The sequence below is a fragment of the Prionailurus bengalensis genome, chromosome D1, assembly GCF_016509475.1.
Source record: "Prionailurus bengalensis isolate Pbe53 chromosome D1, Fcat_Pben_1.1_paternal_pri, whole genome shotgun sequence".
Lineage (NCBI taxonomy): Eukaryota > Metazoa > Chordata > Mammalia > Carnivora > Felidae > Prionailurus > Prionailurus bengalensis.
Window position 1 is genome coordinate 108725166 of NC_057346.1, and position 17309 is coordinate 108742474.

Here is a 17309-nt window from a genome sequence, read left to right on the forward strand (position 1 = left end):
CCCATCCATCCATCCATCCATCTACCCACCCAACTACCCATCCATCCATCCAACCATCCTTCATCCATCCATCCATCCATCCATCCTTCTATCCTTCTATCCTTCCATCCATCCATCCATCCATCCACCCATCCACCCATCTACCCATCCATCCATCCACCCATCCATCCATCTACCCACTAACCCATTTACCCATCCATTTTTCTATCCACGCATCCACCCACCCTCCCATCCATCCATTCCTTTATTCACTCCTTCTCTTATACCTGCAAGTATCCATTCATCCAGCTCTGTGCAAGACCCGTGTTAGGGCCTGAGGAGGAAGAGGTGCCCAAGACTTCAGGTCCAGAGGGGAGACAGGCAGGCTTTGGGCTCAACCATGTGGTCAGTGCCCCTATAGAGGGAGGACCAGTGTGTTTCCAGTGGGGAGAATGAGAAATTCTAAGAGGGAACATTTGAGGGGATCTTCCAAGGATGAGAAGGCATTCAGCAGGCAGAGAAGGCAAGGGGTAGGCCATCCGTGCAAATGGCCCAGCATGTGCAAAGGCTGAGAGGGAGAGGAAGACACCAAGTTCTCACTACAAATGTTGATTGGGCCCCTTCTGGGCCTCAGAGAGCCAGGCAGGGTGGAAAGATCCCTGGGGCTCAAGCTGTGACTCCTCCTACCCCCATGACCTATCTTGCCTTGGGCCTCTCCCCCGCCAGGCTGCAGCCCATTGATTGTCCCACAGATGCCCCAAGAGCTGGGCGAGCCGGGCAGGGTAGACTTGGTGTGTGTGTGATTTCACAGCCCACTCCCGGAGCAGCCCCCTTCCTGCTCACAACCCTGTTTTGTGGGCACCACCTGCCCCCCACCCTCCTGTGTCCATCCCCCCTGGTGCTACTGGTCAGGAGGACAGCATGGGAGGGCTATGGGGGGGTTTAGTGTGATCAGTGGTTCAGGGAGGCACACCAGGAAGCCACAGTTTTTGCAAGGTGGTTATCAGCATGCCAGATATGACCTTGGATCTTATCAGAAGCCTGTTAGTGTGGGGAGCGTACACATTCCTGAGGACCAGGAGGACTGTCACCACCTGGCAGGCAGTGGGAGGGACGTCAAGATCGGCTGATAAGTTGAGGAACAGACACGGTGACGACGGCACGAGGAACAGCCCCACGGTCCCACACCACCCCCTCCTGGAGGGATTTAGCCACTTGAACCTGTGAAATTACAGATGCAACACGTGGACAAGGGCATGTGACATCTCTGTGTGCCATCTGAGAACCCCAGCTCAGGCTGTTGGAGTCAGCTGGTGTCTATGCTGCATTCTGCACCGGATGTAAACCTGGCCAGTTTTCCTTTCCCCATCTTGGCTCGGTGGCTGGTGTGGCCCCTCCCTGAACATTTTGGATTGTGGTGTTGATGGAACCACTTAAGGTAGCTACCGCGTTCTCTTTATTTTCCCACCTCACTTGTTGATCCTGCTGCCTGCAGGAGTTCTCCTGTCCCTCCAGGACCCCTGATCCATTGATGCCAGCTCTTCCCACTTTCCCTCTCCTCCCTCCTGGTCTCGCCCAGCCCCTTACAAAGCCTCTCCACCACCGGCTTCCTCTTCTGCTTTCGTCACATTCGCTGGGGAAAAAAACCTGGCGCTCTGCCCACTCTGCACCTGCACCCTTGACCCTGAATGGGCCTGCAGAATCACGTGACCTCACTGGTCTTGCTTTACCTTTATGAGCCCAAACCTCAGGCAGGCTCTCAGCACTGCCCAGCGGTCCTGTTGTCTTTCCCTGGTCCTGGCCTGCTCACCCTTCCCCGCTCCCGGATGGAAGCTTCGCCCTCACTGAATCTCACTGAATCACCCTCGCTGAATCTCCGGAGCCCAGGACAGAGCCTGGTACGTAGGAGGCACTCAGCACATGCCCGTCGAATGGATGGAAAGCCGCCTTGGACCAACGCACCTCCTCAGCGTCGGGCAATCATGGCCCAGCTATCTGGGATTTAAGGAGCAGAACGCAGGGGGCCCGGGGCAACCCCAAGGGATACAAAAGGTGGGCTCAGAACCCCTGGGAAACAGACCCCATCTGAATGAGCCCCAGTGGGATCGCTGAGGTGGCCATGGGTGGGGGCCTGCATGACACAAGTGCCCTCGTGAGACGGGGATGTGGGATCTAACAGTCCTCCAGGGTGGGATGTTTCCAGAGGGTGCTGCTGCTGGGCCGCGGGATCAAGCTACCCTCACAGGCAGGAATAGCAGCCCCTTCAGGTGGGGGTGGGACTTGGGAGCCTGCTGGGGTACCCCACTCCACCCTGCTTCCACGGGGCCCCCGAAGCCACGTCAGAGGCGTGGGTAGATGCACCGGAAGTAGGCTACTTGCCAACCCTCGCTGCATGCTGACAACTCTCCGAGCCTGCACTGGGTCACCGGTCCTCGTGGGGGCCTCTGAAGTGGGCATGTTGCAGATAAAAGAAGCACGTGTGGTTACTCGGTCGAGGCCACACGGGCTGGCACGTGGCGGAGCTGAGGTTAGAACCCGGGAGCAGGACCTCTTCTCTCCAAAACTACACCACCTCTCAGGCTCCAGGCGGAGAGGGGCATCCCATTCTGCTCCTCACAAGGCGGAATCACGGGGACGTGGTTTGCCAACCCAGCCTCAGTGCCTTGAAGACAGAGAGGCCTGGACGATCGGGGGGGCACAGCTTGTGAATGGCACAGTAGTGTGTGTGTGTGTGTGTGTGTGAAAAGACCTGGGAATGTCCCGGGGCCCACATGGCTGTGCTGTGGGACCCCCTCCTTGGGAAGGCCTCCCTGCCTTGCTGCCTTGCTGTGTCAACAGGAGCGGCTGTAGGGACGGAGCTCAGGGCAGGACAAGGCTGGGGCCTCCGGGGCACCTGTCAGCTCTTCTGTGGTTTGGAGACAAATGCGCAGAGAGGGCTCTGTGGCCGACTCCATATCCTGCAGTGTTCACGTAGCCGCATACCTTTGCTTTCCCAGGCTGAGATGCTGGAGGCTTTCGGGGGAAGCAGGCTCAAAGGGGACCATGCTTCCGGTCCAACAGCCGTCTGAGCATCAGATGATTCCCTTCAGGAAAATGGCAGGATTGCTGTTTTGTAACAGCTGGGCCGCCTTCAAGAACAGGTCAGGAAGTGGGGGGGAGGGGCGGGGGGCACCTGGGACTCCTAGAACCATCCAGGCCCTGAGGGTGGAGTCCTGGGGGAGGCGGCTGCTAGGTCAGAGCTCAGCTCAGCTCTGATCAAATCAAACCTTCACTAATCAAATCTGTCGGGAGTTACTGGCCTGGGCGTGATCCCACCGGGGCTGGTGTAAGTCAGACTAGGTCTGAAGAGGGGCCGCAAACCTGAATTTCCAACCTCTTGGTTAGTGTTCCCTGCAGTGGGTATGAGGCAGAAAGATGGCCCCGGTCCTTTCGTGTCATACTAGAGAATTTCTGCCCAGTACATTTTATCACCCTTAGGGGTCATGGGGCTTTGAAAAACATTGCTCTTTTTTTTTTTTTTTTTTATTTATTTTTGGGAGAGAGAGACACACACAGAATCAGAAGCAGGCTCCAGGCTGTCGGCACAGAGCCCGACACGGGGCTCGAACTCACAAACTGTGAGATCATGACCTGAGCCGAAGTCAGACGCCTAACTGACTGAACCCCCCCTGGGTGCCCCTGAAAAACACTGTTCTATAGGATATTGACCAATATTGATCTAATTTAGAAATAGCAATCTTATTTCAGGATTCCTCCTGCTTCCCCCATTGACCCCCCCCCCCCCCCCCACACACACACGTGTCGATTTCTTGTATCCTCCTTTAAACTGGTTTCATCATCTTGATCAGGGAGCACGAGGCAAGCTGACAGGCCGCAAACACCCCCCTCCCCCACCAAGGTGGGACTTGTGAGACATTCCTTGGGCACTCCTGGCTGCCCGAGAACAAAGGAAAGGGGAAAAACAGATGGTTAACTGATAGAGATTAGAGTCCCGAAGGACCTAAAAGTCTCCATCACCCCTCCATAGTGAGGTGGGGAACAAAGGCAGAAAGAAATGGCAGCTAGAACTCAATTTCCTTCTAACCAGCAGCCCATTGACAAATAAATACTTGAGGCAGCAGAGTAAAACGTTTCTCCAGAAACTCCTTACAGTCTTAATGCTAATGATTTGCTGGAGAGAAAACCGCCTTAGCTTGACAATAGCTAGGCCTCCGGTAACCTTTGAGTCTTTAGCATATGAAAATCTCACTGGAAACTTCCCTGGACTTTAACCAGTCTCTCTTCAGGGTCCCGGGGCAGCTCTTCCTGCCCACGGGTCCTGTCTTTCTTGGTCGTCGGCTCCGGACCCCACGAGTCCCACAGTCACCCCAAAAACCTCATCAATCTTGCTGGCTCTGTCCTCTTCCTCCTTAAGGAGTTGTTTTTCTCTTTTTTTTAAATAAGTTTATTTATTTTTGAGAGAGACAGACAGCACGCAGGAGGGGCAGAGAGAGGGAGAGAGCATCCCAGGCAGGCTCCGCACTGCCAGCGCAGAGCCCGACTTCCGGGCTCGATCCCACGAACTTGAGCTGAAATCAACCGACTGAGCCACCCAGGCACCCCTCTTTAAGGAGTCTGAACACCAAACCAAATGAACCATGCTCCTGTCATACAGGAAGGCAGCCAGCCGCAGCCAGGGCAGGAAGAGTCCCATGGTTGTAGGGCAAGAGGTCTCACGAGTGTCAGGTGTTGGACCCCTGTGGAGCTCCCACTACCAGCCCCCACCCTTGCCCATGATTGGACTCATAAAGGAGAAGAGACTTATCCCAGGTCGCAAGGTGGGTAGTGGCTCTTCCAGACCTTCCCTAGTCTCTTTCTGCCCTTTGGAGTTAGACCTGTGGCCTCCATCCTTGGCGGGGGGGGGGGGGGGGGGGGGGGGGGGGGGTTGCTTCTAGTCCCACCCCAGTGCTTATCACAGGGACATTGCCCTTGAGGCTGACACCACCAGGCCTGGAACCTCTTCCAGGGTGATGGGAGTTCAGGGCCAGGGAACCAAGGCGGGGGGGGGGGGGGGGGGGGGCGGGGGGGGGTGTCTTAGAGGGGGCCCAGGGACCAAGCTCATTTTGAAGCTGGTGACCTCCCACCCTACCTGATTCCCAGGGCCCACAAACACGCGGGGAGTGGCTGCTCAATGTCGGAGAAGTTTATTGCTGGGACCTGCAGAGGAACTGCTGGAACGTCTTCCCGAGGAGACGACCAGTTTCCAGCCTCGGGCCTGGCCAGGGCTGACGCTGGTGTCTGTGGGTGGCGGGAGCACCAGGCTGCAGGACGAGTGCTGTCTCCTGGGAGCTGGGTTGCTACAGGCAAGGGGAGCTGAGTGAGCGGCTGGGAAGGCCTGCCCTTGCTCCCCACGTGCCGCAGGGGTGCTGTCAGGGCAGTGGGGAGAGCGCCACCCCCTGGACGGCCCGGGCATCCTCCGGGACAGCCTGGGCCTCCTCCGGATCGGCCTGGGCTCCCTCCTGGATGGCCTGGGCTCCCTCGTGGACGGCCTTCACCTCCTCCTGGAGGGCCTCTGCTTCCTCCTGGAGGCTCTTATATGACAAGTTCAGCTGGAACAAAAGGTTGCAGGGCCCAGAGGTGGGTACTGACCCCGGACAGGACTGTCTAAGGCCCGCTATGAGGCCCTCTAGCTGGGCTGAGAGGCAGGGAGGAGGGGGAGGCACAACGAAGAAAGGGGGGTCCCGGGCTGAGGGGCTCACCAGCCTTTGCAGCTTCTCCCCCAGGGCCAGGTTGTCTGCTTGGATGATGCTCAGTGACTCCCGAAGTCTAGAATGGAAAGGGACCTGCGTCAGCCCCCAGGCTCTTGTCCTAAGCAGCTTCCCCGCAGCGCCCAACACGCGTCTCCTGCCTGGGCTGTGTGACCTGGAAAGGCCACCTGGGAACGGGCTTTCACCAAGGGTCCTCTTGTCCTGGCAAAGCCATAGGTGGGGGCGGGTTCCTCTCCCCCCCCCCCCCCCCCCCCGCCCCAGTGACTCACAGCAGGAGACCCAGACCGAAATGAAGAGTGTGTCTTCCTCTTCTCCAGCAGGAGAAGGGCCGGCTGCTCTGTCCCACAGGCTAGCCATCCCAGCCTGTTGGGCTGCAGCGGGGACCATGACAGAATTCTGTGTGGTTCCAGGCCAGCAAGAGGGTCGGCCCCGGAAGTAGCCCGGCCCGAGTGCTCTGGGTATGAATCAACGTGCCCACCCCTCGGATCTCTGCTATGGGAGCCCACGTGCAGCCCGGAGGGAATGTGTCCCCCTGCCCCACTCCCCAAACCACCTGTCTCCAGGCAGAGGTCTGACCCTGGCATCACCATGGAGGGCCAAGTGGCCACGGAATTACACAGACTCCAGAGCCTGGCACCCAGAGAACAGAGCCCCACCCCCGTTGCTCCACAGACCAAACTGCTCCCTCAAGTTCTTGGACAGTTAAAGGTGGGGGTCCCCTTGCAGGCAGCCTTGCTGACCAGGCATGCGGGCACCCAGTTGCCCGATGGGAAAGAGCGGTCGCCTCCTGCACCTGTGGGGCAGGTTCCGCTCACACAGAAGGAGGGCACCGATGCTGGGGAGGGAGGGGACCTGCTGGCCAGTGAGGAGGTCATCCAGTGCAGAACGGTGAGCAGGCAGAAGAGGGGAAGGAGGAGGGGCACGCGAGGGTGCAAACCCACCGCTGTCAAGCCCGAGGCCCTGACCTCAGTGGGGGGGGAGCGGGGAAGCCCTGTCCCCCCACCCGCCCCCACCTGCTCCGGCCCAGCTCACCTCATGCAATCATTGTGCAAATGGCTGATTTCCTGTGAGGTCCGCCGGGCCCCCCAGTCTTCCTTGTCCAGGAACTGGTCCTCCTGGATCTCTGCGTCCCTGGGAAGAGTGCACAGCAAGGGTTGGACCAGAGGGTCTAGAGGCTGGGGGAGGGTCTGGGGAGGGGGGCAGGCCCAGGCCCAGGCCCAGGCCCAGGTCTGCGCATCTCAGGGCCGAGTCCTGGCCCAGGTCTGAATGTTAACAGAGAGAAGCACCCTCTGCCTCCCTCCCCTGCACACACTCACTCAGCCTTACCCCTCAGGGTCTTTGGACTCCTTGGGCTCCGCTGTGCTCAGGAGTATAAACAGGAATGTGACGGTAGGTTCTGGCTGCAAGTTCCGCGGTTGCTCTGAAGAAGACGGCTTTGGCAGAGAAGGTGCCATGGTGACTGAAGGGCAGAAGGCTGGCGGCCAGGGAGACTGGGTCCCCTCACACCGTAGAGCAAGACAGCGGGGCTGGTGGCCGGCAGTCCAGAGCTCCTCTCCGGCAGGGGAAGCATTTCTCCAGCCACCTGCCACCCTCCCTGCCACCCCTGCCGTCTGCCTTGGGAGGCCCTGGTGCTTCCTGTCACCTCTAAGACTGGCTCCCCGGAGACCTGAGGGTCTTCTGGCTCCTGCTTCTCAACAGGCTGCACCTCTGGCTTCACCACGGGTGTAGAGTGGGCTCTTCGTCTGCCCCTGAGAGACTGAAGGAGACAGAAGCCCGGTTGGTGAGGCGCGTCCGCCATCCTGCTGGTCTCCCCCTTTCCAGCCTTGTCTGGTTTTCTTTTTTTAATTGTTTATATATTTTTGAGAGAGACAGGGAGTTGGGGAGGGACAGAGAGAGAGGGAGGCACAGAATCCGAAAGCAGGCTCCAGGCTCTGAGCTGTCAGCCCAGAGCCTGATGCGGGGCTCGAACCCACGAACCGCAAGATCATGACCTGAGCCTAAATCGGACGCTTAACCGACGGAGCCACCCAGGCGCCCCTTGTCTGGTTTTCTTGACGTAGCCTGCGGTCTGGAGAGCCTCCACCACCAGTTCTGTCTAGCAAACCAGACCCCTCAAAGTTAGGATTACCACATTTAGCAAATAAAGCACAAGGAAGGGTACCAGGGAAATTTGAATCTCACATGAAACCGAATACTTTTAAAAGCGTAAGTATGGCCCACGCAGTGTTTGGGAAATACTTAGACTAAAAAATGATTCATGGTTTATCTGAAATTCAAATTTTACTAGGTGACCCGCATTTTATGTGGCAACATGCTACATGCTGGTAATAGTTTAGAAAACCGAACCCTTGCAAATGCAAGGTATAGGGGGTGGGGGCGTGACGGGCACCCTGTTGAAAGGAATCCTATAGAAGCTTGTAAAAGAGTGGAGAATCCCTCCCGTTTTGGGCATAGAAATCATCTATCAATGAGACACCGAGAAACAAATAGTGTGGCATTCAAGACCCTCTCTTATGTACACCCCTGTTTCCAACCCCCTTAATACGCCACTGTCCCTGAACAGGTCTCTGCTCAGACCGGCCAGGAGCCTCACTTCCCAACACCAGCCTGAGCTGCCCCCACCGCCACTCTTGCCCGTGCTGTTCACCCCCCTCCTGTTCCCTCCCTGCTCTGTAATCTGAGCTGAACCCCACTCTTTTCTCTGCTGAGCAGATGTACCTCCCCGGGACCCCCGTGGACGGGTTCACATCCCTGAGCCTAAATATGCATCTGTCTCTACGAAGTGATGTTACTAGCAGCTTCTCCCCAAGTGACAGGAAGTCTTTAAATATATATTTTTCAGTGTTTATTTTTGAGAGAGAGAGAGAGAGAATGCGATCGGGGGAGCACAGAGAGAGGGAGACGGGCTCTGTGCTGACAGCAGAGAGCCCGATGCGGGGCTCGAACTCACGAACCCTAGGATCATGATCTGAGCCGAAGTCGGATGCTCAACTGAATCACCCAGGCGCCCCCCGCCCCCAGGTGACAGAAAGTCTTCAGTCAATAGACAGAATTGTCGCCATTTTTCACTTTCAGATTTTCCAGAATCTTGCACATCGGCTGGCCTAGTGATAGAGGACAATCCAAGGAGAAGGCAAATAGTGACCTCCCGTGTGTCCTTCATACCGAGCTCCGTCTGGGCTTTTGACAGGCCCATGGGTCGTGGCAGGGATCCTATGTGAAGTCCTCTCTGCCGTACATTGAGCCTTTCCAGGTGGCCTAAAATATTATAATTCCTGTCCACATGATGTAAACAGAACCTTCGTGGCTGGCAATATCCTGCAGGAGTTCCTGTAACTCTCCAGTCATACCAGCGGTCCCAAGCGGGTAGCTCTGTCACTGGGTTTGATTTGTGTCCTGGGGGAAGTTGGCAGCGTATAACAAGATCTACAAAACTAGCCGGGACCTTTGCCCCTGGTAAGGTTGCTTTGGTAATGAGGCTTAAAGACACGACTCCCATGGAAATAAAAAATAATTTACACAGAGTAGCCGATTTATACCAAAGGGCGAAACTGGAAGCGGCCTCAAGGGCCCAAGTATAAGAAAAGGTCAGTAATCAGTGGCATGAACGTGACAGAACGCAGCTTACTCTGCAGTTAGTGGTCCCCAGTAAACTGTGCCGAGCTGCTTCCTGTGGGACAGGTCTGGGCAGGGTCCCGAGAGCACACAGATAGGTGATCGTGACCCGGTTCTGCCCAGGAAAAGCCCCCGGGGCTAGGGAAGGTCCCAGGTTCCCAGGTGAGCGCAGCACAGGGAGATGTGCCATAACAGAAGCCTGTCGACAGCCCCGGCCACGAAAGAAGGGAGCCACACATTTGGTTCAAAGCTCCAGCTAGATTCCGCCGTGAATGTGATGCTTGACTGTCCATAGGAAATGGGGTATCTTGGCACGGGGAGAGCGATCCAAAAGAGGGAGCGGCTTGGGCAGGCCGGTGCTGAAGGGCACTCCCACCAGGGCACAGTGTGAGCTGGCCTGGGCTGTGGCCCCCAGGTGACAAGGAGGCATGGAGAGACCTTTGTGTGTCTGTGGGTCGTCTGGGCCGTAAGTAGGAGTGTGGGGGGGACAAGGAGACACGGGGGGGGGGGGGAAGCCAAGGGCCTTGGGAGTGGAGAGGCAGGCGCAACTGACCCCCCTGCCAAGTGTCTACACCGTGTGGATACCGGGGAACAAGTGCAGGAGACGCTGTGACACCACAAAAGCCAGCCTCTCAATGGTCTGTACGAATGATTATCTTTTATCCCTTCGAGACCCTACTTTCCATTCTTTTGGGTGTTACACTCAGAAGTGGAGTTGTGTAAAGGGCTTTAAGCAAGGGAGAGACGGGCTATTTTTGTCTTCTAGGAAACTGAGTCTGGCCCCAGTGTGGAGTTTGGAAGTGAGAGGTAAAAAGGAACTAGACCTGCCAGGCCAGTGCTGTCCAATGGCCTTGGGACAGAGGGAGGCTGAGGTTAGGGCTGATGGGATGGGGCGAGGGCGAGCACAGAGTTGCAGATGACCCCCTGGGCCCCTTGACAGCAGAGCCCGACGCTGGGCTTGAACTCACAGTGAGACCATGACCTGAGCCGAAGTCGGATGCTTAACCAACTGAGCCACCCAGGCACCCTGAATTTAAGGAGTTAAAGCCCTTAATTTGTTCTAAGGGCCAGGAGGCAAGGACAAGTCTAAAGAGGAGCTGGAAGGGAGACTAGTTCGCGTCACAGGCCATCAAGCGGCACACGCGTCCCTGGGCGTCCTTCAGCCGGATGGGCGAACTGAACCTGTATCTTTGACTAGCCCCCAGGAGGCTCTGCCCCTACTGTCGTAGGGCACGGCGGCTGGGCCAATGTGAGAAGCTGGCTCCTTCGCAGGAGCCTCACAGGGGAACAGAGGCCGGCTTCTGTGAGGAGCGGGTCCCCAGGCACCGGGTGAAGCTGTTAGCAGCCCCACCTCTTTCCTCCTGGGACTGGAGGGGCTGGGGCTCCCTGGAGGCCCCCTTTCTAGGCAGTCCTGCCTTGAAGAAGCAAGTCCTGCCTTGAAGGGCCTGTTCTTGACTGGACAGAAAAAAACAAATGTGAGAGCAGAGCAGTGATCACGGGGCCACCAGAGGCCAGGCTGGCAGTCCCCTGCACAAGGGGACAACCCTGGTGACAGAGGTCAAAGAAGGCTTGGCTTCCTGGGCCTCCCACCCTCGCCTCTGCCTCTATAAAAACAGCAGTCTACGAATGAGCAGAAACTTTGTAATCAAAAAAATTTTTTTTATTAAAACGACAACACAATTTCCCCTTAAACTCTAGTCTTAGTTTTTCAGGAACAGCGAGAATTTGCAACGATGCCATCAGCACAGCACCTGGCTACTCTCGACTCTGCTAAGACACTTCCCACGTGTCCCACCCCACCAGCCATGAGGACAAGAATTCTTTAGCTGTCCAGCTGTGGAGCGTCCGGGCCCGTCCGAGCAAGGGGGCTTGCTTGCAGGGTCTGACGAAGCACGAAGTGTTGAACAGGAAGCCCGGGATTCCCAGGCCTTTTGAGGGCTTTCACGGGTGCCCACCGGGCCCGCGCCGGATCATCAAGTACCCTAACCCAGCATGCGTGCATCTCCCCTCTACCTCCACGGCCCCGTAAATGTCAGAAGACGTATGGCAGAAATCGTGGGAGGGCAGCCTCTGAGAGCATGCTCTTTATCAGCATTGAACCAAGAGAAGCAGGGGAGCAGGGCTCCCCAGAAACAATGAGACAACACACCCACGCTCACGCGCCCCATCTGTTCCTAACATCTCGTCAGGCAGTGTTCTCGTGTGAGCAGACACTAAGGAAGCTAAAACTGCCTCTGACCCCTGTGCCTTTCTGGCAGGCGAAAAGGCACCTCCTAGAACTTTATGGGTGTAGCTGCAAAACGCTAGCAGGACTAGGATTCGGATTGCTTGACCCTGTTTTCCCTCTACAGTGGAGTAGACTCTGCACTTATTTTGTAAGAAATAGGCTAAGCGACGATAAGGGCACCTCCCACCACAGCCCCTTCCCGGCCCTGTGCAGGCGTCCCCGAGGCCCGGGCCTCAGTTCCTGTGGCACCTAATGGCCACACCGATAAACGCACCCTCCTGGCCTCCAGCAGCCTGGCATTTAACTGAACAATCTCAGCAGCAGAGCAGACCTACAGAACAGCTTTCATAGTAAGAGCTATGGTCTCAGACCCAACCGAGGCTTCCCTCCCTCCTTCACAATGTAAAACTCTACAGTGTCCAGCTTCTTCCTCAGAATTCTCTCCTGGACCATCTACAGAATCTGAGAGGGAGCCCAAGCTTCTTGACGCAGATGGGCTCGTGGCCGGGAACCAAACCCCCAGGAGAAGACGATGCAGGGTGGGGGGGATGCCTGAGGCTCGGTGCGGCTGATGCAGAGCAGCCTCAATCCCCCACAGCGGCCCAGGTCCCCTCTCACCTGCAACCCCAGCCTTTCACCTCCTCTGGCTGTGCCAGTAATCTCTACTCCCTGGTGTGGAAACTGGCTGGACTCCCCTGGGAGGGAAGGAGAGGCCGGTGGGTCAGAATAGACATGGGACAGCAGTACGTTTCCTGAGATGCTGTCGCCGCTGCACAAGCTTTCAGAGGAGGACAGGCTTTGTGTGGTGACGGCACATGCACAGGTAACAAGACCAGGGGAGGTGACCCCAAGTGTCTTCTCTGCAGGGAGGAGGAGCTATGTACAAGGGAGGGGAGAATACGGCCCCCACGACATCTCATTCAACCAGGAGATCAAACTGCTCAGCAGCTTCGAACTCGGCATTCATGGCTGCAGCCCATTCATCCAGCTCTGATTTCTAGAGGAAGAGAAATGGGGGGGGGGGGGGGGGGAGGAGGGGACAGGTGAGTGAGGAAAGGGGCACGTTGGCCAGGGCATTTCTACCTATACCCTGCAGGTGCTGAGCCCCAGGCCAGCCTGAGTCCCGGCATGTCTCCCAGTGTGTCCCGTGTGCCAGCAGAGGAAATGCCCTGCCCCTCACTCACCAGGATCTCCGGAACCTTCTTTTTCTTTCGTTTCTCTTTCACAGCAGGTGGAGAGATTCCGGGGAGAGTGGTATCTGGGGCCCAGGGCTTCACAGGGACCCTGGGGACTTCGGTTAACTTTGAACACCTCACAGGTGAGACTCTGGCCAAGTCTTCTGACCCCAGCAGGCCCTCGAAGCCAAAGCAAGACCGGCGGCCTGGGGTGGAAGTGGAGGCAGAGCCGAGGGTCTCCAGCCGGCTGTAGGATCGCCTGACTTTCTTAGACATTTCCAAGTCTCTGGCGTCCAGGTCTTCCCTGGAGTTGGACTCGACATTCAGGGGGCACAGCACAGGAGTAGGGGTGGGGGTGATGGGGACACTGCTTGTCTTGAAGGGCTCCTCCCTAGCAGGCTCCTTGCTAGAAGGGTTGTTTTCCTTCTCCAAGAAAAAAGCAATCTGTACCAGGGCAGAAGAGAGAACAACTCCTTGTTACTTAGCTGTTATTACTTACTTCCAGAAAGGTCTGAGGAGATTCAGTGTGGAAAGACGCATAGAACACTTATAAAGGAAAAGACAGGACGAGCAACAAATCAGACCTTGAGACAAATTTGGGAAGGGGAAGAACAACCTGCCATCGCTTCTGAGTGCACTTCTGTAACGCAAGAGGACTTATCACCGCTTGGTGTTGTCGGCTCTGTCTCCAAACAACACGTGACCAGAAGCTGGCCAACCTCTACTGATGCAGGCGTCCATCACGGGTCGTCCTGACCAGTGCAGTAACCTCTTGACCTCTCTTCCTGCTTCTGCCTGTGCCCTCTGTGGTCTATATGTCACACAGCTGGCAAGAGTTTTCCTAAAATGTGCATCCAGTCAGTAAGTACCTATTGGTCACGGGCCCCGTTCCAGGCCCCGGGAGAACAGGGAGTAGAACAGAGAAAACCCGGTCTCCATGGGGCTTCCGTTCCCGTGGGAGGAAGACAGAGCTAACGAACAGGGAAAAATCACGTAGCACGTCAGAGGTACTAAGCGCTTCGGAAAAAAAAAAAACAGGACAAGATAGGACTGGGGGTGGGTTGGAATTTTAAGTAGGTGGAGCCTGCTTGGAATTCTCTCTGCCCCTCTCCTGCTTCAAAATAAAGAAATAAACTTAAAACAATCAAGAGAGAAAAAGAAGAGAGGTCCACGCGTTGGCTCCTTAAAAATTCTATTCTCAGCTCAACCGCGGCTTCCTCAGAGAAGATATTTCTTACCATAGAGCAGAGACCAGCCCCCCCTACCACTGCGATTTACTGCTGCCACCCTGACCTATCTCGTCCGGCAGCCACCACTCTCGGATTTTGGCTTGTTCACTGGTCAACCATCACCCCAACTGGAATATGAGGTTCTTGACAGCAAGGGGTCTTCGTCCGTCTGGGTGACCCTGCCTACGCCCAGCACCTTCCGCACAGCCCTGCGTGCAGCAGGCATTCCATAAATGCTCACTGAACAAATGTACACAAAATTCCACACTGAGCTTTCTGGCAGCCAAGACAAGGTAGGAAACAGGACAAATTCCGCCACTCTTGTGGTCTAACAGAAGTATGTTGGTTATCAAGAGAGACACTTCCTAGCTACAAGCACTAGAAATCTGCCCCAGGAGTCTTAGTAAAGGGGATGCTGAATACGGGTGCCTGGGTGGCTCAGTCAGTTAAGCACTCGACTCTTATTTAATGTTTATTATTGAGAGAGAGAGAGAAAGAGAGAGAGAGAAAGAGAGAGAGCGCGCATGAGCACACGAGTGGAGCCGAAGCAGGCTCCAGGCTGTCAGCGCAGAGCCCAACGCTGGGCTTGAACCCACAAGCCACGATATCATGATCTAAGGTGAAGTCAGACGCTCAACCGACTGGGCCACTCAGGCGCCCCGCATCCGACTCTTGATTTCGGCTCAGGTCATGATCTCATGGTTGGTGAGATCAAGCCCTGCTTTGGGCTCCACACTGTCAGCGCAGAGCATGCTGGAGATTCTTGTGCATGCGCGCTCTCCCCCTCTCTCTCCCCCCTTCTCTGCCTCTCCCCCACTTGCACTGTCTCTCATATAAACTAAAAAAAAGGGGGGATGCCGAACAAAATGGGGGTCACCCTAGACTACTTCCTCCTCATCCCCTACAGCCAAACAGCCGTCCAAATCCTTGCAGTTTTGATCAGTATATCATCAACCTAGCGTTCAACCAACAAGAATGAGGGATTACCACGGGGAGGCAGAAGTCCCCGCCCTCAAGACCACACGCAAATATTCTCAGGTATCTGTAAGGCCTAACGAGAACTACGAAGAGAAACACAACAGCGGCAGGGTACAAGTGATCAGGGAAGGCTTCCAGGAGGTGTCCTTTAAGCCGAGTCCCGTGTGATGGGATGGTCACGTGGTGAGCCGAGGGGCAGAGCATCACTTTGCCCTTCCCTTCCTTCAGGCCCCCGCCACGTCACTTCAGTCAAGTCCTCCTACCTGGCCTCGGGTCCCCAGCAGCAGGCTTTTTCCAACCCGGTCTCCACCCAGACCCAGGAGGGATTTTTCTGAAACACGCCAGCATGCCTCGGGGACTACCGACTCCCCAAAGGCTCCTGCGGTGCCAAGGATGGAGCCCAAGCTCCCGAGTGTGGCTTTCATGCTTCAGGAACTGCTCTGTCTTAGCCTGCTCCATCCCCTAACAAGATCGCCAAAGGCACGCTGAGCAAGCTGCCCTTCTGTGCGCCTCGGGATTTTGTGAATTAAGAGGTCGCGGCAAACACGGCTTCCTGTGCCCAAACACTACTGTCTTTAGAGACTCAGTTGAAACCTTCCTTCTTCTGTGACACAATCGCAGGGACAGCTAGTCTGGGTTAGGTGCCTTCCTGACCTCTAGTACTTTTCTTATTGCAGTTCTCAGCACACCAGGCTACTATCGCTTGCTCATCGGTCTTTCTCCCCGCCTGACTGGGAGTTCTATGTGCTCCTAAAAGGCAGCTAGCGTTTTCCATTTATTGCATCCCCAGGCACAGGTTTTCTGTTAACGAAACACCCTTAGTAACTCCTGCTGAACCAGGACAAATGCTGTACGTTTCTCTTACAACAACCAGTACTCACAAACAGAGCAGACAGACTGGAAAGGAGGAGGAAGAGTTGGGACACAGCTCAGTTCCTCAAGGAAAACAATATAGACTATTAGAACGCCACAAGGCCACGATGTATTATTAAGTCCAGAAAGAGTGCGCAACACGGGCGATGTATGTAGGTTTCCAAAGGCAACCTGTTTCCAAATACAGATGGTTCCCAACTTACTGATGGTCGGACTCAAAATTCTTCAACCTTATTACCGCGCAAAACTGATACACATTCAGCAGAGATCACAGTTCAAATTTTGATCTTTTCCCAGGCTAGTGATACGGGGTAAGATACTCTCTCGTCAGGCAGTTCTCGATACGCGATCACGGAGGGTAAACAATGGATAGAACGTACAACCATCCCATTGTTCGCTTTCATACAGAACTCAAGAAATTAAATGGTATCCAACTCTTTGTTATAAATAGGCTTTGCGTTAGATGGTTTACCCAACGGCGTGCTAACGTAAGTGTTCTGAGCCCGTTTAAGGCAAGCTTCGCCAAACTATGACGTTCAAAGGATTACGTGTATGAAATGCATTTCTGGCTTAGGATATTTTCAACTTACGATAGGTTTGTTAGGCTGTAACCCCGTCCTAACGGGAGGAAGATCGGTACCTCAAAACAGTTACCTGGGCAGATGGGAGCAGCCAGTATGCCCTGCCCCATTTCTAGAGTGCTCCCACTCAACTAAGCAGATGAAAATGAACTCACCCTTGGGCTCCTTCGAGGCGTGTGCACAGATGGGGTCTGTGGAGACAGTAATAACCGATCGCTTAGCCACCCCCAATTTTGGCTCCCAACCCACAACCCTTCTGTTAGCCCTCACCTTTACGGTATGGGCTACGATCTTCTTCAAAACGATGGGCTTTCTGACAGGAGCCGCAGGGGATGCCTGGAAAAGAGGAGTGAACATGAACTACACATTACTCCACCGGCCTCCGAGGCAGAAACTGAGGAATCCCGGGCTCACCTTGGGCCAGATTTCAGGGAGGGTGTTGGGGAGATCAGGGCCTGATTTCCGCTGGGACCTCCGCGGAGACTGAGTAGAAGACGGGGTCCTGGGCCCTGGGAAGAGAAAAAAGTTAGGAGGTAGGGGAGGGCTCTAAACCTCAGAGTCTAGAGAACAAGTTCAGGAGAGGGCGAGAGAAAGTTCCCAAACAAGCCCTTTGGGGCTTCTTCCCGGGAAGGAGCCTCCTAGAGCGGTGGGGGGAGGGCCTTCCTCACGGGGCTCCGTCCCTCAAACGGCTCGGCCCCAAGCTCCCGCGCGCCTTCCGCTCACCGGAGCGTTGGGCGGCCCCTCCGGACCGCGTTCGCCTCTCGGACATATTAGCCTTGGTCTCGATCTCCGCCACGGTCTCCGCCGCCAGGGCTGGCGCCAACCCGGAGGGCCGACGGAGACAGAAACGTTCGAATTACCCGCCTGGCTGGGAGGAAGCGGAAGTGACGCAAGGGGGGAGGGCC

General features: G+C 55.8%; 1 protein-coding gene across 2 annotated transcripts; it reads right to left on the minus strand.

The window, feature by feature from the left end:
* Positions 1-5139: 5139 nt before the first annotated feature.
* Positions 5140-17295, minus strand: CDCA5 (cell division cycle associated 5). Of its 2 annotated transcripts, XM_043581655.1 has the most exons (10): positions 17128-17295; positions 16819-16913; positions 16675-16740; positions 16560-16595; positions 12753-13187; positions 7369-7482; positions 7053-7159; positions 6759-6857; positions 5718-5784; positions 5140-5567 (listed from the first exon to the last, which is right to left on the minus strand). In XM_043581655.1, exons 1-10 carry the CDS (start codon positions 17171-17173, stop codon positions 5388-5390), a joined length of 1245 nt encoding a protein of 414 aa, XP_043437590.1. In that variant the 5' UTR covers positions 17174-17295; the 3' UTR covers positions 5140-5387. The 2 variants fall into 2 exon arrangements, with proteins under 2 accessions (XP_043437590.1, XP_043437591.1); XM_043581656.1 differs by lacking the exons at positions 5140-5567; positions 5718-5784; positions 6759-6857; positions 7053-7159; positions 7369-7482 and adding an exon at positions 10980-12565 and having other exon boundaries at positions 17128-17290.
* Between the last annotated feature and the right edge of the window lie 14 nt (positions 17296-17309).